Source organism: Electrophorus electricus, chromosome 23, assembly GCF_041902795.1.
Source record: "Electrophorus electricus isolate QZ-2024a chromosome 23, ASM4190279v1, whole genome shotgun sequence".
Classification (NCBI taxonomy): domain Eukaryota; kingdom Metazoa; phylum Chordata; class Actinopteri; order Gymnotiformes; family Gymnotidae; genus Electrophorus; species Electrophorus electricus.
Genome location: NC_137519.1, coordinates 8800920 through 8828636, shown reverse-complemented (window position 1 = coordinate 8828636; position 27717 = coordinate 8800920). Strand labels below are relative to the sequence as shown.

General features: G+C 45.1%; 1 protein-coding gene across 11 annotated transcripts; it reads right to left on the bottom strand.

Annotated features, from left to right (window-relative positions):
* Positions 1-403: 403 nt before the first annotated feature.
* Positions 404-27717, bottom strand: ppip5k1a (diphosphoinositol pentakisphosphate kinase 1a). Of its 11 annotated transcripts, XM_081705935.1 has the most exons (33): positions 27625-27717; positions 25277-25806; positions 24686-24881; positions 24096-24186; positions 23891-23976; positions 23085-23239; positions 22588-22689; positions 20987-21148; positions 20780-20901; positions 20551-20652; positions 20297-20383; positions 20138-20213; positions 19818-19927; positions 18298-18383; positions 18042-18167; positions 17090-17134; positions 16240-16361; positions 15872-16054; positions 15065-15206; positions 14701-14924; positions 14283-14410; positions 13859-13973; positions 13648-13755; positions 13375-13488; positions 13044-13184; positions 12772-12865; positions 10988-11113; positions 9154-9216; positions 5949-6125; positions 3650-3787; positions 3346-3459; positions 2789-3015; positions 404-2453 (listed from the first exon to the last, which is right to left on the bottom strand). In XM_081705935.1, the coding sequence occupies exons 2-33, from the start codon at positions 25424-25426 to the stop codon at positions 2085-2087; spliced, it is 4281 nt and encodes a 1426-aa protein (XP_081562061.1). In that variant the 5' UTR covers positions 25427-25806; positions 27625-27717; the 3' UTR covers positions 404-2084. The 11 variants fall into 11 exon arrangements, with proteins under 11 accessions (XP_081562061.1, XP_081562065.1, XP_081562062.1 ...); XM_081705939.1 differs by lacking the exon at positions 5949-6125; XM_081705936.1 differs by lacking the exon at positions 9154-9216.

Below are 27717 nucleotides of genomic sequence, written 5' to 3'. Positions count from 1 at the left end.
GTTCAAGTTCATTTTCACCTTTATCCTCAATCTGATCCAGTTAGGACAGACATAGAAAGCAAACATCCAAAGACTGCTTACATGAGGACAACAGGAAGTGTTTGAGGGGTCAGAGCACTGTGCACACAGCACTGCACTGCACTGATACACAAGCAGGAAGAGGAGAACAGATCCTTATCTTCAGCAAGAACGTTTACTGGCTCATTAACCTCCAGTCTTCTCAGGTGTATCCCATACAAAGAAAATCTCACCAGTGACATCTAGAGAAAGGACGATGAGCCAAGCAGAGTTACTGCCACTTGTAAGAAAAGAGGGATCAAGCACACCAGACATTTTACTTAAAAAAAACAACCCAAAACAAAACCTGTTAATTTAAACCATGAAAAAAATCTATTACAGCATCTTTGAATTAGGTCGCCTTTTTATTGTAGACAAGCCAGTTCAATCGCAACATTGAAAAAGTGCCAATGAGATGCACCAGTGCACAGATTGCATACAGAACACCCGCAGCACTAGATCACGGAAATGTAAAAAGAAGATTCAGGAGATTCAGCGTGTGAGTGAATCAACTATACATTTAATAAAAAGCAACATGTACACACGTCATCTCCGTTAGCTTCCTTGCCACTCCCATTGCCTTTGGGTACTGCAGAGAAGTTACCGTGACATGTAGTTCATCAGTACAGCCGACACACTCCAGTGGGTCTCCTTTCTGCACTGTAGTTTCGTCTACAGGGGTCACATGTGACCACAGTATGGGATGCCGGTCCTACAGCAGCAACGTGAGGCAGTCTCACTTGGTGCACTTTCCCCACCATCTAAAAAATGCCCACCATCTAGAGTTCTGAGAGAGCTGCACATAATCCCCATTCTTCCCTTAAGGTAGACTAGTTATCTGTTCAGATCAACACACAACAGCATTGGACAGTGTAAACGTTTGGGCAGCAGCATACTTTGCTGATTAAGATTATACAATACCTCTCCTGTAATTGTTTAACTGTACATCAAAAACACAACCAGAAAGAAACCAAACACAGAATCTCACTTCATTGGTACGCAATGGAATTCTGAGTGCACATCCGAGCTGACCTGACAAAGCGATGGTGGCTTGAGTACAAAATGTGTATTTCTCTTTAAAAAGCTGAACGCTACAAAGACAAACGAATCTAAAAACAGACACGATAAAATAAACAACATATTCATTATTTCAAATCTGTTGTAGTACTACGTTTTACAAAAATATAAAATTGCTAAAAGATGAGACAATGTATTAATTTGTTATATCTCTATATTAAAAATATGCTTTGTAAATATCTATGATTTAATAAGTTATGATAGTGGTACTGGAAGATTTTGGCAAAAAAAAAGCAACAGAGCAGTAAATAAATAAATGGTGTAAATCTTCAGTAGGTGGTGTCTTCAGTCTTCACTCCACACTGCACTGTGCGTTAAGGGCAGTGGATTTGTAATGGATGTGGACTGGAAAATGATAATGAAATGAGATCCATCATGCTCAGTACATAACTCTGACATGACACCTGGGTGCAACCTGGAAATGTTTTTCAAAATGCAAAGAAAGGAAAAAAGTAGTATCTCCTTATTTGCCAATGGAAGCAAATAAAATTGAAAGTGTTTCTTTGCAGTTGGAAATACCAGATAGTTCCACAAAAAAAGAAAATGCAAACAGCATGTATTTTCAGTGCATCTTACAGCATTGATCACATCATCACTGGCCATTTAGCTATTGCACGTGTAGTAACAGTAGCGTAACATAGACGGGCACAGGCTGAGCATCTGCAGACGATAAAGCAAAGCACTCTCAAGCTCGGATATTTCCGGGGCCAACACCAGGACTGCAAAAAAAGGACATGCAGTATGACTGCAACGGGCTACAGAGACAGCCTTAATTTCCATAACTTTTGGTGCGTACAGGTGACCGCATTACCCGTTGCCCGGGTCAAGCACTCGGCCCATCACCTGCGTTGGTCCCGGGGGACGTGACTCAAGCTCATGGAGGCACTGTAGTGAGAGCATGACCAGCACAGCAGGCGTCGCTGGAGGAGGTTTACACCCCGAGAGCTTCCTCAAGGCTCGGCTGCATGTGGAGCTCCCACCTCCAGTGGAGTGGCAGAGTGGGCCATGTTCCCCGGGCCACCCCTCCACACCTCCACCGATTCCTGGGTGTCGAAGAACTCATCAGGCTCGTCCGGAGTGAGGGGCGTCTGGGCACTGGAACCAGCCTCCGAGCTGCTCTCACGGAGCTCCAGGAGCACGGGAAGGGGCCCAGGCATGCCGCAGAAGGACTCCATACGTAGGCTCACGTCAGCCAGTGGGGAGCAGGATGGGCTGGGGTCTGGCTCCTCAGGCAGTGAAGCATCTGGGCTGTCTGCTAGCAGCAGCTCTGTAGAGGCAGTTCCGTCCACAGCCAGTTCACTGGGTCTCTCTGGGTAGGACTGAACAACACACAAAATATTATATTACATATTGCACATATTGCAAATGTGAAATGACTTGAAATGTATTCAAAAACTGCTGCACCCTATCTGGCCTGCATTTTCAGCTATTTTTCTGTTTCTTACATCAGTGCCATCATTCATCAAAACATCCATGAAAAAAACTCAGCTAGAATGTCTGTGATTGGTCAGGGCACTCAGAGCTTGCAAAATGTTTCTGACTTGTTGATCAGCTCTGACTCGTAAATCAGCTCTGAATGTTTCAGCCTTCCACAACTTCAGTATGGCAGTAAGTCCAAATACGCATTAACAAACGATGCACTGTGCAGCACTACCTCAGGGGCCAGGGCGGCACTGGGGGAACCAGACTCAGAGGCAGGACTGCCAGGGAAAGAGGAGGGTGCAGTGGGCTGGATAGCTGTGGGTGGGGCTGAGTGGATCTCCTCACTGCTCTGGGGTGTGAGGGTGGTCTTCTCACTGAAGCTGAACCGAGGGGAGGTGTCAGCTGTGGTGGGGGAGGAGGGACCAGCGCTGGACACGGTACTGGAGGGACCGCTACTGTCTGCATGGAGAAACACGCACAGTTTTGATGTGCTTGGTTTAGTTAGCGTCAATGCAGTGACTCACGTGAGGATGCTAATAATAAATTAATTAATAAACAATGATTTGTTAGAGGGTTCATTTGCATATGGCAGCCGTCTGCAATATCAGTGCTACAAACCCCCAACCAAACACACAGTAATAACATAAGCTAGACCAACAAATACAGACACAAAGCAACAACATTCGAACAGACCAGTTCCCTTCTAACAAGGTCCTATTACCGAGGTCACTAGGGGAGTAGATGTGTCGTTAGGGAGAGCTCTGGTTGCAGAGTGGGGGCGGTACTCACACCACGGGGGGCGGTCACAGCGATGCCGGAGGGCCACGGAGGAGGAAAGCACTCGCTGGGGGATGTAGGAGTCCACCGAGGCTGTGCTCTGAGAGTCGAACATGGCTGAGAGAGCTGTGCAGCACACAAGATGAGCTTCACTACACCGGGTGGTAGAAACCAAGAAGTGTTTTTGGATTTTTTTGAAATGTGGATTTTTTTTTAAAAATCAGGTCATGTAGGGTAAGATGTGAACAGTGTTGGGCACAAAGCAGTTTGAATGCAAAAAGTTTATTAGAGGCACATAGTGCAATGATGCCGTCACCTCTGGTGGTCCTGCTGTGTGCGTCCTCGGCACTCTCACACACTCCGGTCAGGAACTCGTTCACCTGTTTGAGCGAGAGGGAGTTGTGCAGTGTCTCCAGCGGGTAGATAGAGGGCACCATAGAGCAGCCTTCGAATCCTACAATGCACAGGAGAAACAAGAGCAGACGGTGGTCCCGCCCCGGGCGTCAGTGGGAGCCTGTGCTCAGCTGATCTGAGCCACAGCACTGCCAGGGCCCAAGCTACCAATCCAGCACTGCAGCACTCCTGGTTAGTGAGAGGGATACAGGCAAGGTCAGGACACACACACACACACACACACACACACACACACACACACACACGCGCACACAGTCAGGCTACACAGGCACGCACGCACACGCACACACAAACCAAATCTCTGAAGAGGCCATATCTCATGATGTCAACCAAAACCAAGCAATTCCAAATAAAGCACATTCCAATTCCGATTAATTTCATAAACAACCTGAATTTAACTGAAGTCTACATTTTTACTATCAGAGGGCAGAGACAAGTCCATAAAGACATGTAAATAAGAAGAAAACAAAAAGACTTTAGAACAGGGTTAGAATCAACCACACGCAAAAAAAAAAAGGATGCAAACATAGCTGGCAGAGGTTTATGAAATGTCTAATGACAAAACTTTCAGTTTTTAGCAGAGCACAAAACCAGTATTAGAGCACAGAAACAAGGTGGATCTCACAGATCTTAATGTAATCTGCTCACAGTCAGCTGATGTAGCCAAGGAGATGAGGGTTATGATATCCTTTTATTTATGTTTTTACATTTTCAAAATGCACCCTGGGTTACCATTGTTTATTGAGAGAGATCACGAGCTCATGAAAAATTTAAAACTACATGCCTGAAGTGACATGCGTGTAACCTGCTGGGTAGTGGTGGGCAATGTGACAAAAAGGTTTATGACAATCCATGTAGACCAGACACACATTAATATTTAACTTTTTCTAAGGTTTGCTTTAAAAAAAGATGTAACCGGCATAATGAACTAGCACAAATAGCAGTGTCAAGGAAGAAAAGGGAAATGAAAAACTATGATGATTATATACACACACACATTTACAAAAATAACTCGGATAACAAGGAACAAGTGGGAGAAGTTAAATAAATGGTAAAAATAAAAAAATGCAATGATGTAAAATTAAATAAGATATCTGTTACTATGTAGATTTAATAAATGCTTATGACACTAAAAAAAAAAAAAAAGGCTCTCCACAATTAGTCTCCGCAATTAGCCACAATTGCTTAAATGCTCTCCAGTTTTGGGTTTTTTTTGCAATTGTTCAGTGTTATAGAAGGACTGTCGATACTAGCAATATGCCCTGAAAAGTACACAATTATTATTACTAATAATTAGTAATAATAACTCAGACATTAAGTAATTTATCATGGTAAGCACAGCATATTGTCATATCACCCACCATATAATTCTGAGTGAGACAAGGGAAAAAGTGTTAAGGTTTGAAATTTAGTTGAACTGGTGTTTTAGCCAAATTATAAATTAGTTACTTGAGCCAGACGTTAACTAGGCAAAGTTAATACAAAGGTTTCATTTTTATTTGTTAAATCCATTGTGGTCAACTTTTTCAATCTTCATCTAAACTATCCATGTGTGATTTTTACCCATAAGACGTATTTACTTAACATTATTTCAGAATAGAAGGCCTACCTCAGATCTCACCACATCAGAAAATTTGCATCTCCAAACAAAAAACAGAACCAGATTACGTTAGAAACAAACACTGCCGCTTTCATTAGCAAACTGAATCACTACCATCTGACAGGCATTGGATCAATGGTGGGATCCAGTTGAGATGATTAAATACAAACTGGCAGATTGTTCAGTCCAGCTTAGGCAGCGTTCAAAACACCACCAACATGCAGCAGCCTTTTCACACTGTCCAGCACCGAGCGGAACTTACACCCGACTCCAGCACCAGCCAAACACCAACACTCAATCCACCACATTGATAACTTGTGCTGTTATTATTCTTTAAACTGTATTAAGCTACATTACTCATCTGCCAAGTCTCAAATCGGTTGCATAAGCAAAAATCTTGGGGGAAAACAAACACAAAACAATCAAAAACAAAACAAACAAAACAAATCCCACACAACCAAAGTAACAAACACAAGCATTACATGCTCCAAACAAGCAGGACTGAGGGCGGCTGTGGCAGCAAACTGCAAACACCGCACAGCACAAAGCAGCGCAGCTCAGAGCAGGGCACAGCAGGGGGCGCTGTGGCGGAAGGGCTGACCGTAGAGGTACTCAAGAGGGTCCTGGCCGGAGATTAACCAGTTGCGGAAGAGGCGCAGGTGGTAGTAGCACTGGTGGAGGTGGTGGGCCAGCGCGCTGTCCAGAATGAAGTTGGGGTCATTGGGGTCGCAGGAGAAGCGCCTTAACAGCTGCGCCACCTGCTGCTCCTCCAGAGGCTCTGAGGAAGAAGAGGCAGAGCGTGGAAGAGCGGGCCAGGGGAGGGGGTAGGCGGGGGCGGAGTGGAAACAGCCATGCCACGCCCACTTCAGTGTAGGGCATTGGTAGGGGGCAACTGGACAGCACACCACACTGCTAGACACAAATGTTCACGTCTGGTAAGGGAATTTCCAGAAGAAAAAAAAAAAGAAAAAAAAAAAGAATGAAATAGCTACACTGAAACCCAAGCTGTATTCAGTTCACTTTCACGTATAACTTTATACATAAAATTCAACAAGTAACTAGCATACCATGTGAACCAAAAAACAAATTTTAAACTACCACCATATCAGCAGCTTGTTCCTGACATTTATAAACAAAAGAATATCAGTTCCCACTGCTCGAGGAGGGTCACAGTGTCCTGGTTTTATCACCATGTCCACAGGTACATGACATGGAATCATCACCTAGTTAATTCATTTGAACAATATGAAAATCCACTGCAGCTTACAACTTCTTGAGTGGATGTGAACATGGCCTAGCACCCAGAGCAGGGACACTGCTAACAGGCGCATGGCGAGAAAACAGCACTAACAGACCAACAACTGCTTAAGGTGTACAAGTAAATTCCCCTGGCAAACACTCCACTCCAAAACACAAAAGAGCAAAACACCAATAGGAGGTGTGCACCATTATATCACTAAGTCACCACACGGGAATGTTATGATCCAGCCAAAAGGGGAATGTTTTTAAAAACTGACAAATAACTGTGAGCTCACGAAATGTATGAGTCAGGACAGCCACCCCCCACCCCCACCCCCACCCCCACCATTCACCCGATTTTAACTTGATAACACATAGAAGAAACTGATTTCCTAGAAACTGTTCCAAAAAGGCTCATCTATTCCACATTTTTACATATAAAAGGTTTAAAGCAAGAGTTATTTTTCTTCAGTGTACAGGGAAGCTTTTAGCATGAAGGAAAGAGCACAGCGCGAAGGGTGCAGTGGAATTGGGCAGCCAAAACTATATGGTTCATAACAGGTGGTGGGTGTACTGTGTGGGTTTATAGAGCTGACTGCGGAGGGACTGCAGGATTTTGAGGGGGTGTGCAGGTGGAAACAGTACAACACGTAGCACTAACGTACATCTGAAATGTACTGACGAGATATAGACGCCCAACGCTGCCTATTGCACACACAGCTTGGCTATTGTTCACATGGGGTATAGTGTAACGAGAGATTGTTCCTATGTCAAATCCACAAAATCAGTGCATCAAGCACACTCTTCACACACACGTCCTGTAAACAGAGAGCGCAGGGTGTGTGCTACAGAACGATAATTGTGCATGAAGTCTATCATCATCAATAGCAGCATGTAATGAGCTTATAGACAAGGGTGTAGACTTATGAGTAAAAATATTCAGTGCATGAAGGTTATCATATGTAGAATCTTTTTTCCTGTCTTGCATGTCATTTTATGCACTGTACTAACACAAACCCAACAAAGCGCTTAAAGCCTCAAATATATATCAGTACAGAAGTGGATAAAAAAATAAATAATATTAGGCACAAATATGACATCTTGATGACTAGTGTCGTTGACATTTGGTTTTTAACTTCTCACAAGTTAAAAGGCTCTCAGTAGTACTCTTCTGTGGCTTTTTAAAATGTTGAGGATGATGCAGATTTTATATATATATATATATATATATATATATATATATATATATATATATATATATATATAGACATCACTGAGCCCTAACAGAGTCTAGCAGTGAGAAAAATCACAAACAAAAACAAAACAAAAAACCAACCAGCCAAACGACCCCTTGACCTGTTCATTCAGTTCAGCAACACAACAATAAAACACATCTTGTCCAGTATTCAGTCACATAATATAAACATAATATAAACATCAGTTACAAAGTAAATAAACAGAATAAATAAACCACAATAACACTAAAGTGATGTGGGCAAACAAATGACAGATTTAACCCATTCTACAATCTCAGAAGCAATGGACACCAACATGGCCGGGACTCGAAAGTAGGGCTGCATGACTGTAACCAAACTTTGATTCCACTGATCGACGGGTTGTGTGATTGTGATTAACACAGTTGCACACTTAGCCACTGGAGTGCCTGTGAGCAAAGTGGAACAGGCAGTGCACCTGGATTAGCATCAGTGCACACAGATTATTCGATGCCGGGAACATGCCACATGGTCAGCACACTGATCTGACATCCCAAACACCTGCAGCACCACGGTTCACTCAGACACCTACTGGGGCTGGGACGTTCTTCACGAGTGATGTGGCACACAGAACAAGACAGGATCTTTCGCACAAAGTTTAAGGAAAAAAGACATTTGAAGCATGTTACAGGAGTGCTACATGATCGCTCCTCTGTAAAGCTGGACGGAGAGCTACCAGGGGAAGGCTTTGTAAGGGCGTATGCTAAGTGTGGAGCTAATTCACATGGTCGTTGCAGCTGGCGAGCCAACACTGGCACATGCGTCTTCATGCATGCTCTGACCGATGCACGCATATGCACAGACAAACACACATCCAAACACTCCCACATACACAAAGAAATAGAACATCATCATCTCTTTTAATTTTAATACAGGAACAAACAGAAATTAATCAACACGGAGTCATTAGGTGAGAGTGGTATTCTTACACAGTAAGGTACATACAGAAAGTGAGTGTGGTGTTAGAACTAGTGTCCAGACAAATGAGCAAAACAGAGGATGATGAACTCATAGGGTTTGAGGGGGGAAAACATGGTGGTGAGCAGACTGAACCGAAAGCAACTGAAACCACTAGAGCAGGGGTAAGCAATCGCACCCGGAAAAGAGCCAGTGGGCCGCAGGTTTTTAGCCCAGTCAGCAGGGGGCACCCACTTGGACGGACCCGAAAACCTGTAGGCACCCTGGCGCCTTGCCTGGTGAGACTGCCCACCCTTGCACAGGAGAAATGAACACTCTTCCATCGACATGCAGGAGAGGGGAGGTGGAAAGATACTTGAAGAGAAGCAGACGTACCATTAGTCGGATGCTTTGCAAACGACACAGAAAATCGCTTTACTGCCGGCATAGACAACACCTCTGAGGAAATAAGAGAGGTCACTGGTGTTACCATCTTTTGCAGCACACCTGTAGAAGATGGGGGGGTTGTTTGTGTGTGTGTTTATCTGTTTGTTTTAGGTGGGTGTGTGAGCAGGGGAGGGATTGAGGCTGTGCTGTGAGACATGTATCGACTTTGAGTGCTGGAGTTTTACTGAGGGCCCCATGTTACTGCTGTAGCTAGTGTGAGATAAGGATATGGAGCCACTAGGAGCAAGCGTTGAAAGTAGCTTCCAAAGTATTCTGTGTGGTTTAGACACGCTAAAGAAGACAGCTGGTTTACAAGTGAACCTGCAGAAAACGTTTTCTGCTGAGATAAATCACAATGCTGATCCACACTGACTGACAAGTTACAAAAAATGTAGTGCAACTCAACCCCATGTTGGAGAATAGGTAAAAACAAAATTTAGAGAACAGCTCAGTGCCAGCATGATGGCGGCTTTAACTCTCCCTCTGCGGACTGGGACGAGGTGGGTATAGTGAGCTGCTACAGTTCAGGCTCAGGGCACTTCCTGATGATGCTGTTAGACACCATCTTATTAGATGGCATCTCTTTCCAACAACAAAATGGTGGATAGAACTGGACAAGCTCCTGAGAGTGACATACCATTTAACCCCCTCACACACACACGCACGCACGCACATGCACACACACGCGCGCGCACACACGCGCACTGCAGTGCAACAGGAGATGTCTCCATAGAACACAGCTACAGACTATGATGAAAACTAAAGGACTAAGAATTCTGTACATCAACAATGGGGTTGATACTGGGGTTCACATTTTAAACATAGTTTACTACAGACTGGAATAGACATTGAATACAAGGACATGTAAAAGAGATGGGAGTGGAAACGTTATAGCTACAGTAACACTGCAGCACACGAAAACAATGCCTAGAAAATGGCAGCAGAAAGTGAAACTTCCCTTCACAGTGTCATACTGCCATCTTGTGGACAACTGTGGGAAATTAGGAAAATTCTGGAAGGACAGACGTCATCACTCTGAACAGGCAACTTTTTCTACCCCAACTTCAAACTCAGTTAAACAGTTTTCATGAGCATGCACCCTGCTGAAGCAGTTTCATGTGGAAAAATGTGGTGGGTTTTTTTCAATCCTGTTTTAGAATTCAGACTACAGGAGTAAATCTGCCTGCACAGAAAAATATTGGATCGTTTACTCTCCTTTGGACCGGAGAAGAGAATGTAATGCAGCTGCACCAAGCCACGCGCTTCTCACCAGACAATAAAAAGCAGGCAAAGAGTGGTATCTAGATGCTAGGCATAAAGTACTAACTACAAGCCTGAGCCTGGATGCGAACTAGCCTTATGTGAGGTACAATACGACCTGCTGCTAAAACAAGTAAGCCTAGTAATACTGTCAACTCAAAAGGCAGGAACATGCAGATAAACAAAACGAAAATGCTGAGATGAATCAAATGCAGACAGAACCAAGAGATGGCAAGCGACAACGAAGCACAATGCTGCAGGATCCACGAGGATGAGCAATGAAAAGAGGACCGTGGACAAGACGTGGGCGTCGGCCACGTTCACGAGGACACAACACGAAGACTGAGATGAGGGGTAGACGACGGGAGCTCTGTCCCTTCTATAAACCAGAACCGTTCAGCTTTCCCACTTAAACCATGGATGGAAGTGCCCTGAAATAAGCGTCTCTAAACTCTGCGCTCGCTCGCTCTCAGGGGGAGGGGGGTAATAGGAAAGGAAATGAAGAACTGGTCTGGGCACATACCGTCTTTACAGGTCAAACTGCCAGAGGAGAATTTTTTGCGGTGCGTGCGGGCGTAGTCCTGCAGGTTGGGGGCGCTAGAGGACCCCCCGAGGACAGTGGTGCTGAAGAGCCCTGCGCACTGAGAGCCTGTGGATGAGGTTAGAGCATGCCGTTATTCAGGTTCAGACCCACGCACCAGTTACCGGAAGAGTAACTGGGCAGTTGGGTCATTTATATGTGACCCATACAAAAGCAGTTAAGGCTTGGTGAGAAGTCTAAAGCAGCAGAAGCTATTGGAATGATCCGATGATCAGAACATACAGGAGGTGGGCTGATCAAATGCCTGGCATCACCTGTGCAAGTGGTGACCTACAAAACTGCCAGTTTTCCAGACACACTTCGGGACCAGTCCTAATGCCACGGTTCTCTCAATACCAGTCCTGCCCTACACGCTTCCCGTCCTACCACACCTGCTTCAGCTCATCCTGGTAATTACTGAGCAGTAACAGGTCCGTCAGACAAGAAAACACAATATATAGTACAATAGTAGTGCCCAGCTCTGGCTGTGGAGATCCACTGCCCTGCAGTCTGGTTCCAATGGCAATCTAGTTCATCGACTGCTAGGAAACGCAGCAGGGTGGCAGATCTTCAGGACTGAAGCTGGACACCCCTGCTGTAGAGCACAGGCTATGCAGGACTTGTATTAAGAACCAGTGAAATAAATGAAAAAAAGTTCTGAACGGAGTGTGGGGCCTGATGGTGTCATTTAGTCAGACTGAACGTGTTAACTGAACGTGTTTGTATCAGCCATCATCAATATCAGTGTAACTTGTTGCTCGATAGCGAATTTGTTTGCCTTTCTTTTTTCTTTCCCAAAATTTCTCCTTAGTTTAGTCGTAGCCAATTCCCACCAATCAGGTAATTCTGCCCCATCACACGACAGCTGCCAACCACAGAGGGTGAGGCCGTCATGGGCTTCCTCATGTAGCCAAACACTGCATATTATCCAGTTGTGGATTGGAGGATGGCACTATCCACCCCCTTCAAATCCACGAGCTCAGACACCCATGATTGGCCGGTGCCACTGTGATTGACAGGGCAGGAAGCATGCCACCCCTCCCTGCCTCCCTGAGAGCATGGCCAGTTTTGCTCTCAGCCTTTTGGCCACGGATGGCCGTGGAATCAGGCATTGGGTTTGCCATCCCTGGATGAAGGGCAAACGCTTTTCTGTTGCACCACCTGGAGGCCTGTTCATTTACTAATAATTAATAATAATTCATCAAGGCTTATAAATTGTGTACAGTCACATATTCTATAGGTCATGCTATTTTTTAGTTAACGTGGTTGAAAAAGTTAACTAGTGGGTGTCACCACTGCATCAGTGTTTAAATCAGTCCACCATTTGGTATTCTAAATACAGTTAATTTCCAACATTTAAAAAAAATATATATTGATCTCTTTTCCCAACATACAAAATATATACATCATGTTTCTGCGCTGAGAAAGCAGACGTCAGCTGGATTTCCCAAAACACAGCAACAAATGCGCTGTACCCGTTTCTTTGACAAACCGAAACATCAGTTTCCTGCTATGCTGAGCTAACGAACACACCAAGGACATAATGGCGTCCATGTCCTAACTGGAAACATCCTCCAAGTTGTCATGCGGAAACACTGTCTGGGCTTTAGGCCAACTCCTTTTCCAGTCTGTACAAGAGCACTAGGCATCAGGAGCTGCACTTTCTCTCTTTCTCTGACAGAAGGGAGGGAGGGGATGGCGGAGGCCAGCGGAAACGTGACACCAACCTAACCCGCTCTGCTTCATCTCCGGAGACTGGCGAGAACAGGAGGGGAAGAGGCGGTAGCTGCCGGCTCTGGACGATGAGGTTTCTGACAGCACCTGCAAACAACAAACAGGCACATGCAAATACACGGCACAAACATGAGAACTATGATCCAGCACACATTAGAGTGCACGGCACAGGCTGGGCAGCATATGGAGCAGTGCCGAAGATGATGGGGGATCTGCACAGGTGGAGATGAGGTGAAATTTGCATCGGAGAGCAACAGGGCCGCACCTCCATGGAGCTGGTCTTCCGGTTCCGGATGAGAGGGGACCGGCGCTGAGCGCTGATTGACTCTGAGAGAGGCAGGGCCCGGTCTACCTCGTCCTGAACAAGGTTCTCCAGACTGCCGGGGTCTGTGTGCTTGTGGTCATTCTAAGCAATGCCACACATGCATACGGGCACGCACACCCACCCACCCACCCACCCACCCACACACACACGCACCCAAACATGCAAATATTACTTTTGCCAAAATATATAACCATTTATTCATTTACCTTCATTTATTGCACGCTGCTTTGAACCAGGAGAGGAGCTTTTGAACCCAGCAGAATGCACTCACCTCAGACGAGGCTGGGCGGAAGCCGAATCCCATTGGTGCGTTCTCCTCCTCGCACACTTTCACCCCAGGACTGAAATGCAGCTCCACATGAAAGCGCTCCTCAGAGGAAGGGTCCTCCATAACGACAAGGATCAATACAACAGGAGTTCATTTTAAACGCGTGCATAAAATGATCTCCTTGACCTGGCTGAAGGGGAAACCCCCCTGGGCCGCACTACTAAACAGGTGATGGCCAGGTTGCGGGGGAGGCCTGTTGTGTGCTGGGCCAAATACCTTGTTGTTGTCCTCGTAAAGCATGATGACTATCTGGGTCATGTAGTTGAGCTCAGACACAGCGCTCAGGTAGTCCATGGCCCTGTTCCACTGCTGGTCCTTATCCTCCTGCAGAGGGGCCAGAGCTCAGTCAGCTTTGTGTGTGTGTGTGTGTGTGTGTGTGAGAGATCCAAGTGTACGTCTGTCTAAAGAGGAATTCTATAGTGCTTACATCCAACAGGCCTCCATATCGGAAGATGCTCAGCAGGGAGTGGACGTGACTCTCGCTGGTGAAATATAGCCGTGTCCGCACATGCCTGCCCGGTGAAAGCACGCCGCGGGAATAGCTGTCACAGGAAAGGCACACGTGAGAGGACATGAGAGCACAGAGCCACAGGCATATTCTGTGTGGCAGAGTGTTCAGGGTTCCAAGATGACCTCCTGTTTTTCAACACCTTTTTGGTTAAAAAAAAAAAAGGGGGTTAAAGGGGTTTATAATGCTTAATAGCATTATACTCAAGAGTATAAAGCAGAGGTGTTTTCTTTCCTGGTAAAATTAAGATACACTTACACCACCATCACCATTAGAGAGAGAAAGTGTGTGTGTGTGTGTGTATATATGTGTGAGTGAGTGAGTGAGTGAGTGAAAGACTTACAGTGGGTGGAGCTTGTTGACAGACTCGTCCTCGTGGGTCCTCTGTAAATCCATTTGGATCTTCCTGATCAGTGGCAGACAGTAGGCATATGCGATGTCCAACTTCTCCATCTTGCTAATGCCATATTCCTAAGTAGGTATCGAGTGAAATGAGCAAGTCACATTTCAGAAAGAAGCTTGCAAAGAGAGTACAAACACCTAAAAATCAATAAAAATGGCTAAATACAAGCACCCCACACTTTCAGTCATTCTGTAATACAATACTTTTTTTTCAGTTCTTTGAGAAAGAACTGCTTATTTCATCAAATTACTCCCTCTCTTCAGCTGGGGGAAAAAAAAAGATTTGCACTTTGTAACACCAACCACCAGAGCCTTAACTACCCCCCCCCCCCCCCACCTGTAGTCCCCCGGGGTCAGACCTGTGGTATGACGAGGTCGGCCAGTGCCCGGGACAGCGTGAAAAGCTCCAGCGTGTCCTCCAGACCCAGCGAGCTGTTGTGCTGTACATCGTACTTGACACAGTCATAGATGTCTGGGATCTTGCTGATGTCGTAGCGACCGCTCTTCATGCGGAAATCCCTCTCCAGCTTGGACCAGCGCTGCAACATCAGCTCCAGAGTCTCGCTGTGGTACAGCTGCAGGTCTGGGGTGAACCATAAAACAAAAGCACAGGGCTCTGGCTTCTGGAAGCTTCTCTAATGCCCAGCAGTCCCTCCTAGCCCAACACTTTCAACCTACCATGTATACGTGAGCTATACTGGCTTGTCTGGTCAGAGCAGTTACCTGCAGACTTGGGGTCTTCGAGCCTCTTGCGGATCTGGGAGGTGAGGCTCTGGATGAGACTGTAGACCTCGTCACAAGTGCTGACTGGATTCTTTACAGCCTTCATGGAGTTGAACAAAGAGGTGCTGCAGGTCGGGGCCAGCTGGGAGTGAGAGAACATCGGTGTGTGTCTACTACTCCCGCACATCACACTCTTCTGTGCATGTGCACAGGTGAGTGATCCCTTTACCTAGGTAGACCTGCTCTAAAGAACCTACACTGGCAGTGAGACATTTTACAGCCAGGTTTAGGTTACATGTTGAACATGATAACCTTTAATGGCCTCTGTCATGAGTGACCTGGTTTTGAGCAAAGGGTGTTAGCTGGATGCTTTTAATAAACAAACATTTATAGTGTAAACACGTATGTAAATACTGTATGTACACACAACATAAACTAATATTAATTTGCATACTCGTACACAAAATATTAAGACATCAAACAATCGTGGAAAAAAGAGGCCATTTGAAACAACTGTGCAGAAGACAAGACAAGTCTCCACCAGTAAATGTCTGATATAGACATGAAAGTCTCCATCAGTGAACGTCTGATAAAGACTAGGTGCATCTGATAAACTGACAACTCCCTGTATGTTTGAAATAAGGTTGAGGGCTACATGTAAACAAATACACAATGGACAAGTCTACGCAAATACATGTTTTTGTGTGTGTGTGTGTGTGAGTAAATGTGCACATGTGAAACATCCAGTGTGCTGTGCAGAACAGTCAGGCTGGTCCAAGTCTAAGTGACACGGAGAAGCTGGTTCACCTTCTCAAAGTCTTCCTCACCGAAGGCTTGATCTTTCTGCATGATCTCGTGGAGCCGAGCTTTGACGCGGTGCTGGCAGCTGCTGAGCGAGTCAATGTCATTATCCAGCAGACCGTTCATGTTGGCACTCTTCACCATCTGCACCAGGATGGGAGTGAGCTCGCCTTCCAGCGCCAACAAGCCCTGCCAGCACAAAGAGAAGCTGACCCCTCTGTCAACGATGTCCGCCCACAATGTAAACACGCACATACACCATTCTGCTTTCATTTATCTGAATAGCACACCTTAGCAAAGCACATTTGAAAATACCCTCAACCACACACACACACACACACGTCTGGATTTCTCTACACAGTACAGGTGGCTACCTTAGCAAACGCAGCCGCTGTCATTTGCACCCTGCCCTCGTCCGACGCGTAGATCTTCAGGTCGTGGCGGTAGGTGCTGTGGAGTCGAAGCAGGCCACAACCGGGGAAGCCGGCATAATCTCCTACACACACACACACACACACACACACACACACACACACACACACACACACACACACACACACACATGTGTTAGCACAAGCCAAATATAGAACTTGGTCATGCATTAGTTCATCACACTGACCACAAAACCACATCATACACCTATTCTTCCACATATGCAGAGGAAACCGGCTCACAGCCCTTGGAGCACACAGAAAATCTAAAAGGAAACAAACCTTAGCAAACGCATAATTCTACTGAGACACAGTAAATCTGACATCAAACAGCAGCTGAGGCAAATACTATTGGTCACTAAATCCACAATGACTATAAATATTTACATGGTGCCCAAGATAATCCTCTCGTCATTCATCTCCATGTCATGAGTCAGCAGAGCTCTCTACGCCCTATGAGTGCTATATAACCATTATATAACCATTATATAACCATTATATAATAATGGTGGTTCAAACATCACTTAAAACCACTTAAAAACAATCCAGAAAACCTAATCCTAATAATATGATTATTTAGCATTTATTTGCAGTATTCTAAGATAACCCCAAATGGCTGCCAACACCATATCAGTGAGCATTTCTGCCAGTGCCATTGGAGGCAGTGGTTGCCATGCCCTGTGGTGTTAGTGGATGGAGGTGTTATGTGCAGCTTTGGTTTAAAGGGTGACAGTGGCCACGAGGCAGCAAACTTAATCATTTAAAATCTGTAGAGTTCCAGAGCACTTCTTACCACAGCCAGTAGGGGGTTCACTTCCTACACACTTGCACCTATTGTCTAATGTGTAAGTCATGCAAGGTAGAATAAGAAAAAAAAAAGCAGAATTAACAGAAAGCATACATATGTACATCACACACATTAACCGGAGCTGAATTTTTCACATTATCAAATCAACATGGACCTTCTCCATAAGTCTTTCAGAATTGTTATGGTTTGCTGTGAATACAGAGGGTGAATTTCAGTTCTGAAGGATATAATGGTATAATATCCTGTCCCTTCTTTACAGTAGCTGATCACACACACCAAAAAAAAAAAAGAAAAAACAACAACAACAACAACCCAATCCACAATAAGGAGCTCTCAGAGCTCTATAAAAGGAATCAAGTATGGACTCCTGCTGTTCAGAGCCATCGCAGAAAAGAACCATCAAAAAGAAAGAAGAAACTGCTGAAGAAACTGCTTTGAATTAACGCTGAGAAGACACGACATTAGAATTAAATCCACATTCAGCTCATACTCACTATTCCAAAACAATCTGAACAGGGTTAGAAGACTGTGCTTGGAGCTGGAAGCATGAGGTCACAGCACTGTTCTCTGCGGGTCACTGAATGTGACCCCACCCTCTCTGTCGCAGAGCCAGTCAACACTGTGACAGCACAACAACTATGAGGGGATGTTGCTCAGATGAACTTGAGAAAAGAGAGAAAGAGTGAAGGTGAGAGAGAGAGGGAGGGAGGGAGGGAGGGAGGGACAGAGAGTGTCGCTCTGGACGAGGCTGCGTTACCAAATGCTGCAAACGTATACCGTTAAAAGCGCTATACAAGTACACAACAGAAAGAAAAAGAGAAGTTAGGAAAGGAGAAGAAAATGTGGAAAGATATAGGGGGGGGGTAGGAGTCAAAGCCACAGGCAGGGAGAAGGTAAGGAGACTGCCCACACCCTGTGTTACCCTTTGTCACGCTACCTTGGCCTCCAGGGTACATGCAGCGGAAGGCCCTGCCCAGCTCCTCAGCTTGCACTCGGCCTGCGGGAGTCAGCTCCCCACCCCACTTCAACACCAGTAACAAGGATGGGCCGTCCTTCCGCGTGTCTGGAGCCCAAACACACCCCACAGGAGCACCCCATTAATAACACACCACCACCGCAAACATCCAAGGACTCTATTGCTACGCCAGTTAGGAATTCTGTGTAGAAAATGTCCGCTCGCACAGATCGCATACCTTCCTCCTCACTGGAGGTCTTGGGACGTCCGTGGGGAAGGTAAGTCAACTGCACTTTCCTATTGATCCCGGAAAAATGGCCATACCTGACAACAGACAAGCAAATAAGATTAAAAAGTTAAGCAAAGGTGAGAACAAAAGCCCAGTGGCCTCCTAAACCTGAGCCTCACACTGCTCTCTGACATTGAACAGCACAGGTCACAATCACCAGCCAAGGAAGGTGTTCAAAAACACACGTAGTCACAAATGATCAATAACTCTTAAAGGTTGGTTTAAAAGCTGGCAAAGGAAAAGCAGAGGGATTCTGCTTTAGTGTAACAGACATTTTTGAGCTTGCAGTCAATGTTATTGCCGTCTGAAATCATATACTGTAACTATGTATAAACAACAACAGAAGACACCTGTCAAAACATTTATATGAGGAGTTTAATGAACTTGAGCATGGCATCAACCAACAAAACCAAAACCAACCACCAGTAAAACTTGACTCCGAATTATAAATAATGATGGGACAAACGCATTCTATTGACCCAACCCTGTGCACCGTGAACTGTTGCAGGATGGGTGGACTGTGTTCAGTCTACCCAAGACCACATGTTCTGCTTTTATACCCTAAAGAACAGTTTGAAAACAACATTAATAAAGGATCCAGTCAACCTGTAAAGGCAGGTGTGAAATATGGGGATGGCCACTTGATAAACAATAGGCTAACAATAAACTCAAGGGCTAGAGATGTGCCATCCACCCGGGACCATCCCACAAATATGCTTAAAAAGACCAAAAAGGTGTCCACCTAACTGAATAAAATAATACCGATTTAATTACCTGACATGAGCTTAGTAATGCAACCAAACTGGGTGTCACTACAGATGCCCACTGTTCCCGGAAAGACAACAAAAACCACATGTTAACCCCTCTAAAGATCAAAAAGGAGTTGTAACATGTTTCTCAGACTGAAGTGTGTCCAGTATTTCGAGATGCAGAACAGGCATGAGAGTTTGGGCGGGAGCTCTTTAATCCCAATTCCACACGGACCCCAGACCATTCCACAGAACTCGACATGCTATTTTTAAGCACAAACTAAATTCTCACTAGCTTTTAAATCTTACATTTTCTACGTCACTGTGACACAAAACAGAAGACATTCTGAATCCATATTTTAAGCAAATGTAAACAAACCAAACATAGCTCTCCCTGTTATTCATTAGATGATGGCTCTGAAACAGAACTTTCAAAGGGCAGCATGGACCTTTCCTCTAGTACCAGAGCCAGTCGCATCAGTGCCCTGGATTAACCCTTAGGCTGCTTCTCCACACTTCCAAAACTCCTAATTGAGGACTCAGTCACAATAATATAAGTGTTGAGTAAGGCACATGTACTGATAAAAGCTAACATACAGTAGAGATGGCATTTCTCACTTCTTTTGAGGCATTACAAGGATATCTAAGGAGCTTCCACAGGGATGTCCTTGAGAGACAATGCATGTCCCACTGTGAGTGGTCCACTTCTAAATGACTCACATCTCCAGAACAGTCTTGAGCTGCTCCAGTTTAGACGACTTCTCCTCGATCTCACAGTCGCTGTGCTGCCCCAGATCAGCCAACAGCTGTCTCGTAATGTCCAGCACTTCCTGAAGGGCACAACAGCAGTTTACATTACTAAAAATAAATAAATAAATAAATAAATAAATAAACCAGCAAGCAGAAGGTTGTTCTAGTTCCATATATAGTGCTGTCTGGCAGTGGAGGAGCGATGTGCACCTGGCTACATTCACAGGTGAATAGATACCAAAAAAAAAGAAAAAAAAGAAGGAAATAAGTAAGCAATCCGCGATCGTTACCTGCAGCTGTTTTGGTTTCTTCAGTTTCAACTTGCCAGCCTTGTAACCACCATATTTTTCGAATAGCTCAAAAAACCTGTGAAGACACACAGACTGCCGGCTCAGGTCTCGTGCTCGTGCTTGTGAGAGAGCTCTACCATCACACATGCGAGCTCTCACATGGGATTCCTGACTTCCATCTTCATCTTCTGCTTCGGGGTTCGGTCTCCGTGGCGGATCACCGCGATCACACAGCGCAGCTCCATCCTGCAGGAAACGACGAGGATTCAGGTGTCATTTCAAACCGGTTTCATGTGTACATATTCCAGCAAATAAACAATTTCCATCTGCATCTGGTGTATTTAACTTCTAAAGCAGTAAAGCGTGAAATAATTTCTTCGGTTGGAAGACAGAAACTGTTAGAGTACACTTACATGGTCCCAGATGTGGTGGGGACTATAGGTATGTCCTCAGCCTCGGTGGGGATAGACCAGGGGATCTGGAACTGAGGAGCTAGCTCCCTCATCACAATGTTCCTAGAGAATATAAGAGAAATTTAAAAAAAAACAACACAAACCCCAAATACAAAGATATGTCTCCACTCCCAAGTACCAACACTGCTGAGAAAGCGTTTTAGAACGTGTAAGACCAAAATTAGCTCACCCAAGTATTTTGGCACAGTCGTCGTAATATTTCATTGAGTTCTTCACAAAGCTGAAGCCATTGACGTCACACACGTAGGAGTGGCCATTGGCCCGGAGGAGGTCGAAGCCGCACACCGTTTGCTGTGACGGAACAGCGAGTCAGCAGTGGGTCAGCAGGGTCTCCGTGTCTGCGGATGGCACGCGAGAAGTGGGTGAAGAAACTCACCTTGAAAGCCAGGCAGACCTTGCGTGCCACGAGCTTCTCCATGGCCGTGAGCATGACGGGGTAGCGGATCTCTTTGCCCTCGCTGTCGCGCTCCACCTTGCCGTCTAGAGCCGGGGACTTGCGTGCTTCCGCATGGGCGTAATCAGGCCCTACTGTGTAGACCTGAGAAACACACACACACACACACACACACACACACACACACACACACACACAAGAATTTGTCATTTTCAGTGGTAAGCCATTTTAATGCTTTTGGACATTGCATTAATGTTGCGTCTGTTTGCATTGCCAGTTGTAGCTATGGCAGCAATGAAGTTATTAAACTTAAGGAAAACTAACTCACCTACACTCTCGTAACTTTAGGAGGCACGCATGCAAACATGCACACACAAACGTGTGTTTGTGTTTCCTAAACTTCCAAGAGATTAGATGAATTATATTCCTTAAGTTTCTTACCTTCATTGCATCTCAGAAAAAGATTCCAGGTAACTGTAGTGTACTGTGCTACTTGCGCAATCTAGCTCTGAGGAACAGAGGGACAAGTGCTTAGCACAGGGGCCATCAATAAAAATCAGTCTCTGTGGCAGCTCAGTGTGAAGGACAATCCATAAAGTCAATCTTTGTGGACTGCATCCATTAAAAAAAGCTTGCTTGCTCTTTGGCACAAAAAGGCAAGATTAAACTTTGCATGAAACATGAACATGGCAAGAGGCCTGATGAATATTGGGAGCACATTTGTTGGTCATAAGAGACCAAAATAAATGTGTTCGGATCAGATGGGATCCAGAGTGTTTGGTGTAAACATGGCCAGGACTACCACAGTGAACACACAGTCCAGACACAGAAGGGGGGGAGGGGGGGGGTGAAGATATGGGGCCATGTGAGATGACATTTTATAAATGGTACCATAAATGCCTGTGGATATACCAAAACACTGGCTGACCAGCTGACTCCTAGTCACTAGAATCTTGGGAGAAGAGAAATATTCCAGAAGACAATAATCCAAAAATCACTGCCAAAATCATACAAGAGAATCATACAGCCCCAGTATACCACCTGCCTTGAGTGTAATAGAACACCTTTGGGGTATTTTAAAATGAAAGGTAGAGCAACACAGTTCCTCCACCAAAGAGCAGCTAAAAAAGGTATCTGAAGAATGCCAGAACATCTGTCCAGAAATGTTCATAACCCAGGTATCCTCCATGCTGAGGAGGATAGAGATTGTCATAAAAAATAAATAAATATAGACATAGAAAGTATTGAAAAAAAACCGCAAGATTTAAATCTCAGTAATAAAAGGTACACTGACTTTTGTTGTATCGAGTTCCTACTCTGGGGCCTGAATGTTTAACATAGTAAATCTAAACAGTTAGTTTTTAATTTTACATAAGAACAAATATTCTACTATTCAGATTCATCTCAGAGTAATCTCTAATACAAATATCTGTGTTTGGCAACAGCCTGGTTCTCTGGTGCTTGGCAACAAGAAGTCTACATGACACACCCACTTTGCTCCAGCTTTTGAGAGCTCAGTGTTTCAGACCACTAGCCTAGCGTATTTACGCTGCCCAGCTGAACAGTCTCAAATGAACCATTACCTTCACATCTGTGCCATCCGTCGGCATGAACTCCTCGTATATATATGAGCCGGTCTTTCTCACACAGCTCTCTGGGGAATAGACGCTGCTCCGGCTCCCGATCTGAAGAAGCAAAGCAGGGATGCAAACCTGTTGCCATTTAAGAGCCAAGACGTCCCTGTAAATTGACCGGATTTTGAAAAACGGGACGCTTTCATTCAAAGCGTGACAGAGTGCCACTATATCCGTACTAGCGTTCTGCCCCGCCAGCCCCCTCATTACATCATGACAACACCCCACGCCTCCCTGTGCGGCATAATAACAGGTGGCGAGGTAGAATGGCAGCCCATCCCGACATTGGCGCATTCTTCTGGGCTTCTGAGTGTCACACAGAGCACAGGCGGCTCTATTCCTGGAAGAGGAGCCAGCTCCTTGGCTGGGCCAGCCTGACAGGGGCATATTTGGACACTGTGGGGGCGGGGCAAGGGGCGTGGTTGTAAAGAACACCAAAAGCGGACCTTTCTGAAGAGACGCTGGCTGCCCCCGCCCGCCGAGGTCGGGTAGTAGATGTACACGTTGTGATCTTCGGCCGAGACCGGCTTCTCCACGAAGGGCTTTGGAAAGATCTCACCGTTCACCTCCACTTGGTCCTCACCTTCCACCAGGTTGCACTCTGCAAAGACAAAACCACAAAATAGTCAAATAGAAAATAGGGGGAAAAAGGATTTTTTTTAGAACATTCCTGAAGTAGCTGATAGCAATGTAGTAAATACAGCATTTGCTTATTATTTTGTTGTGCAGAGAATGATTGGCAACATAACCCAATTAAATATCCTCAGGAGAGTGCCAGTGGCTTACTGGTTAAACCAGGGCAGCCAACCCTGCTCTGAGAGATTTAGCCTCCTGCAGAGTTTATGCTCAAACCCAGTCTAGCACACCTGGTTTCAATATTCATGTGCTTTTCAGGACTTTGACAAGACAGGTAAGGACACGGTGGGGCTGAACCAGAACTCTGCAGGAGGGGGCTTGGATAAAAGCTTGGCTCAGTGCCCCGGGGGCTAACGGGTGGCTGACCATTGCATTGTTCCTCCAAGCAAATCCAAATGTCTATAGCCCCCAAACTCCCTTATCTGTTCCTCATTAATATCTATTTATACATAGAGAGCAGTAAAACAGAGCCAAAGCACAGAAGCGGATGTATCCCATTGCCATAGACGGTATTTGATCCATTCTCCAGTCATCTGTGATGACTTAAATAAGAAACAACTGAACGGCTGAGAATGTATGTATACAGGAAAGGTGGGGAAGTCAGCCTCTCACATACCATCAGGTTTGTCCGGATCCCGATTCAGCACAGCATAGCGTGGCAGGTCAATTCCCTCTTCCTGAAGGATACGATACACCTCCCTCCTAAAACATTGTTCCACAGCTATAAGAAATATGAACTGCATCCAAGTTGTTGGTGAGTGAGAAGCAGATGCTTGCTGAAGTACTTATGCTGTATGGGGTGGTGTATGTTCAGGTCATACCTGTCTTGTATGTAGTACTGCATATTAAGATCATTGATTAGCAGTGGGTTACGGAGTTTGGCATAACTCACTGCCTTATCCAGTGGAAAACCTGCCAATGAACAGGAAACGCAAGTACAATCGAAGGAGAAAAAGTTTAATTTAATAAAGAAGAAAAAGGCAAGTATGTGCATCATTACAGAAAACACCAAGGGCACTTTACAAAAAGGACCTGAAGTTAACCATAGTAATACCTCATCTCTTCCAAATATATAAAGCCCCCCGAATAAGGGGCCAGTATCAAGCATTCACGTGATACTAGAATAAGCACAGGTCTAATGTCGGTTAAAGTGGTTATGCAACTGAGTTCAGTTTTACGGTTAATCATCGTAAGATAAAAGGTCAGATATAGGGATGGTTAGGCTTAAAAGGGAGGTGCACAGACATTCAACCTGGAGCAAGACAGATCTCATGCCCCTCAGCCCAATATCACATAACCATCACTGACTGACCAGTGGCACTGCCATGTGACCCTGGCAGAGACAATAAAGGGAGAGCAGGCTGGTCCTGGGTCAGACCCAGAGGGACAACCAAACACAGATGGCAGTCACCTTTTGAGTGGAAAGAGATGAGGCAGTCGCAGAGGGGCCATTTCTCCACAGGCTCGTTCAGGATGACGTCCTCTGGGAAGATGACCACAGTGATGTACTCGAACTTGCAAAGTCGCTCCAGGATCTGCGTCATGGGCTTGGACTTGGACTTCTTCATCATGCAGCAAATCCCCACCATGATCTGACGCTCAAGAGGCTATGGAGAGAAGCCGAGGGGGTGTGAAAAGGCCTGGCATGAAAACCTCACAATTTCCACAACGGACTAAAACCATTGTGAACATGTCAGCACCAGCCATACACCAGCCAGATCAAGACACTGACACTGGCTAGTTTTCGACAGTGAGGTCGACAAAAACATGGCGATGTAGTGAGACCATTTTAAGGTGAATGCCAGGATTCACACTTAAGGATGTAAGAACGTGCATCGCTAGTCAGAAATGACGTCACCAAGAGTGATTTGCATAGAAAATATAGAAAATTATATTCTTAACTTTCAATTTGAGGAGTAATAAGAGATGGAAAACAATAAGGTAAGAATAACATTTTTAAAACACAGATCAAGCCACCATCAGGATCCGCCCCTGCCCTTACAAAGTCATCCTCCTGGTTGTTGTCGTACAGCTCCAGGTCGGTCCTCATCGTGCCGTAGCCGCCTGGGCCCTCGTTCTCATCCTCCTCGCAGCCCACAAAGAATCTGGGAGCGCCACGCTGGCTCTCGCACGGGCTGCTGGGCTCTGACATCACAGTCCACGGCGGCAAGCCCGCGGGACCCGCCGCGCCATCGCCCGCCAACGCTCAGCGTGGTCTGCCGCCGCCGGGTGGTGGGGGCTGGGCTCGGATGTTGGATAGGGTTTGGCAGTGTGGTGAGGGTTGGGGGGCAGGGCTTTCCCCAAACCTGGGAGGAAGAGCTAGAGAGGTAGGGCCTGGGGGCTCAGGGGGCTGCCTGGTGCAATGCTTGGATGTGCTGTGTGTGACGGTGCTGAAGAATGCAGAACTGAGGTGTTATGCTGGAATTCTCCATTGCCATTTTCCTCATCCAGGCTTCAGAGTGAGTCATTCCGCCATGAACAACTGCAAGAGTGACCTCATTTTACGGAGACGAGCAGCAATTTTTTTTTTACCTGAAAACAAGCACACATAAGCAAGCAAAAATAGCCCATGAGCTGATGGGTAACAACATAATGACAGTGTAAAAGATACTGCAAAGAGAACTGGCAAGGTTCACCAGGGCCTGAGTGCCAAGTGGTCTAGCTCTCTAGAAGTGAAAGTATTTCCAACAGCCATTGTAGTGCAGCCATATTGGAGTTCTGCACTGACCTCAGCACATTCAACACACAACAGCAAAAACAAACCAGAGGATCCTCTTTTAAAATATACCACAGTAGCACAGAAATGGCAGCTTTCTTAATGCTGGTTCACATTCATCACAACTTAAACTAAGGGAACAAGAGTTTTGAATAAGAAGATATTTAATATGAAAGCTAAGAAAAACAGGCCATGGTCAGTTCAAAACAAAATGGAAATTAGGTATGACAGCAGGTCACAAAACAAGCCTTGCGTTTTTTTTTTCACATGTTCAATCTTTGTGGTTATTTCTAAATTAATTTCTACTGAGAGTGGAAAGTGCTGTACAGCCCAGATGTAATTATAATGCAGAACTCCAATCCACTCATGATGATGTGTCTTAAAAGCCTTATAGGCTGAAATACACACCATCCTGTTACCATATTCTCCAAGCAACCTTTTCAAAGATTCTCAATTTTATCTCAAAGAAACAAGTTTGACTTGTTTGGTAAGATAAATGACTATCATACTGAGCATGCCAAAAAAAAAAGAAGAAATATTAAACACATGCCTGATTGAACATTACCATCAAGCTACGTTTTACTGCATATTCTCAAACTAAATAACACCAGAAACAAAAGAAGGCTGCACTATTCCAAATCCAATTAAATGTCTGAATCCATTTGGATTTTGACAAACATTTTACTTTGAGTTAAGATGGTGCGATACTCATCAAGATTATCCTTCACCTGAAAACCTAGCAATACTATAATTCCAAGGTCCCCTATTAACTGACACCTGTTCAGCAGCGTATGAAAGTTATCACGCCAGTATTAAATATGTATTTGATCACTTCATGATAAGGTACTGCTGAATCAGTTCTATGCAATCACGTCTACACAAAGCGGCATGGAGAGCGCTCTTTCCCACAGTGCACAGAGCTATTGCTGTCGCTGAACTGTGCCAGGTGGGAATATATCTTCTCCAGCCAAATGAGCCACTACTCGAACGGTAACCAGTGCAGGCGATTCAAAACCTTTCGCAGTATTTCCAGATTAACTCGGCATGTGTCTGTAATGGGAGGCAGGCACGCTGTTATTCCAAGGGAGATCTTATTTTATCTCGTTACTCGGCGTGTTTATTAAACCATGCTTGCTCGGGTTTATGTACAGTGCATTATTACAAACACTGTGTGGCTAGGTGAAAGATTATTTTTGTTTTATTCTTCCGTTTGTCAAAATCATCTAATTCAAACGCTGAATGTCAGGGCCAGCTGCTCTGCTCCCGCAGAACTGACACTCGAAGTTTTAAGAAAAACTAAACTGTAGCAGCTACCTCTTGGGGTGATAATAAGCAAACACTGCATAGCGTCACTTGTTTATCTAAAAATAAGACCGTATTAACGTCGACCATCGGTGAGGCTTTGTCAGGTTTATCTGAAGCAATTTGACGATGCATTTTCACGGCGGTTATCGCCAGCTAGCGGACTGGCTAATGCTTGTTAGCTTGAAAACAAGACACTTACACCAGCCACTGTGATCATGTCAACCGAAACATATTCCGACCCTACCTCCAGAAATACTGGCTACGTTGTATTCAACCACACATATAGCGCTATGTATTTAACATTTGAATAACTAGTGCTTGTTACTTACAATCTGAACAGCTTTTTCCCCCGACGCTCTCATATGTCTTTAAATTTGACAGGTTACGAGTGAAACCTAACTTGTAGACGTCATAGGAATAAA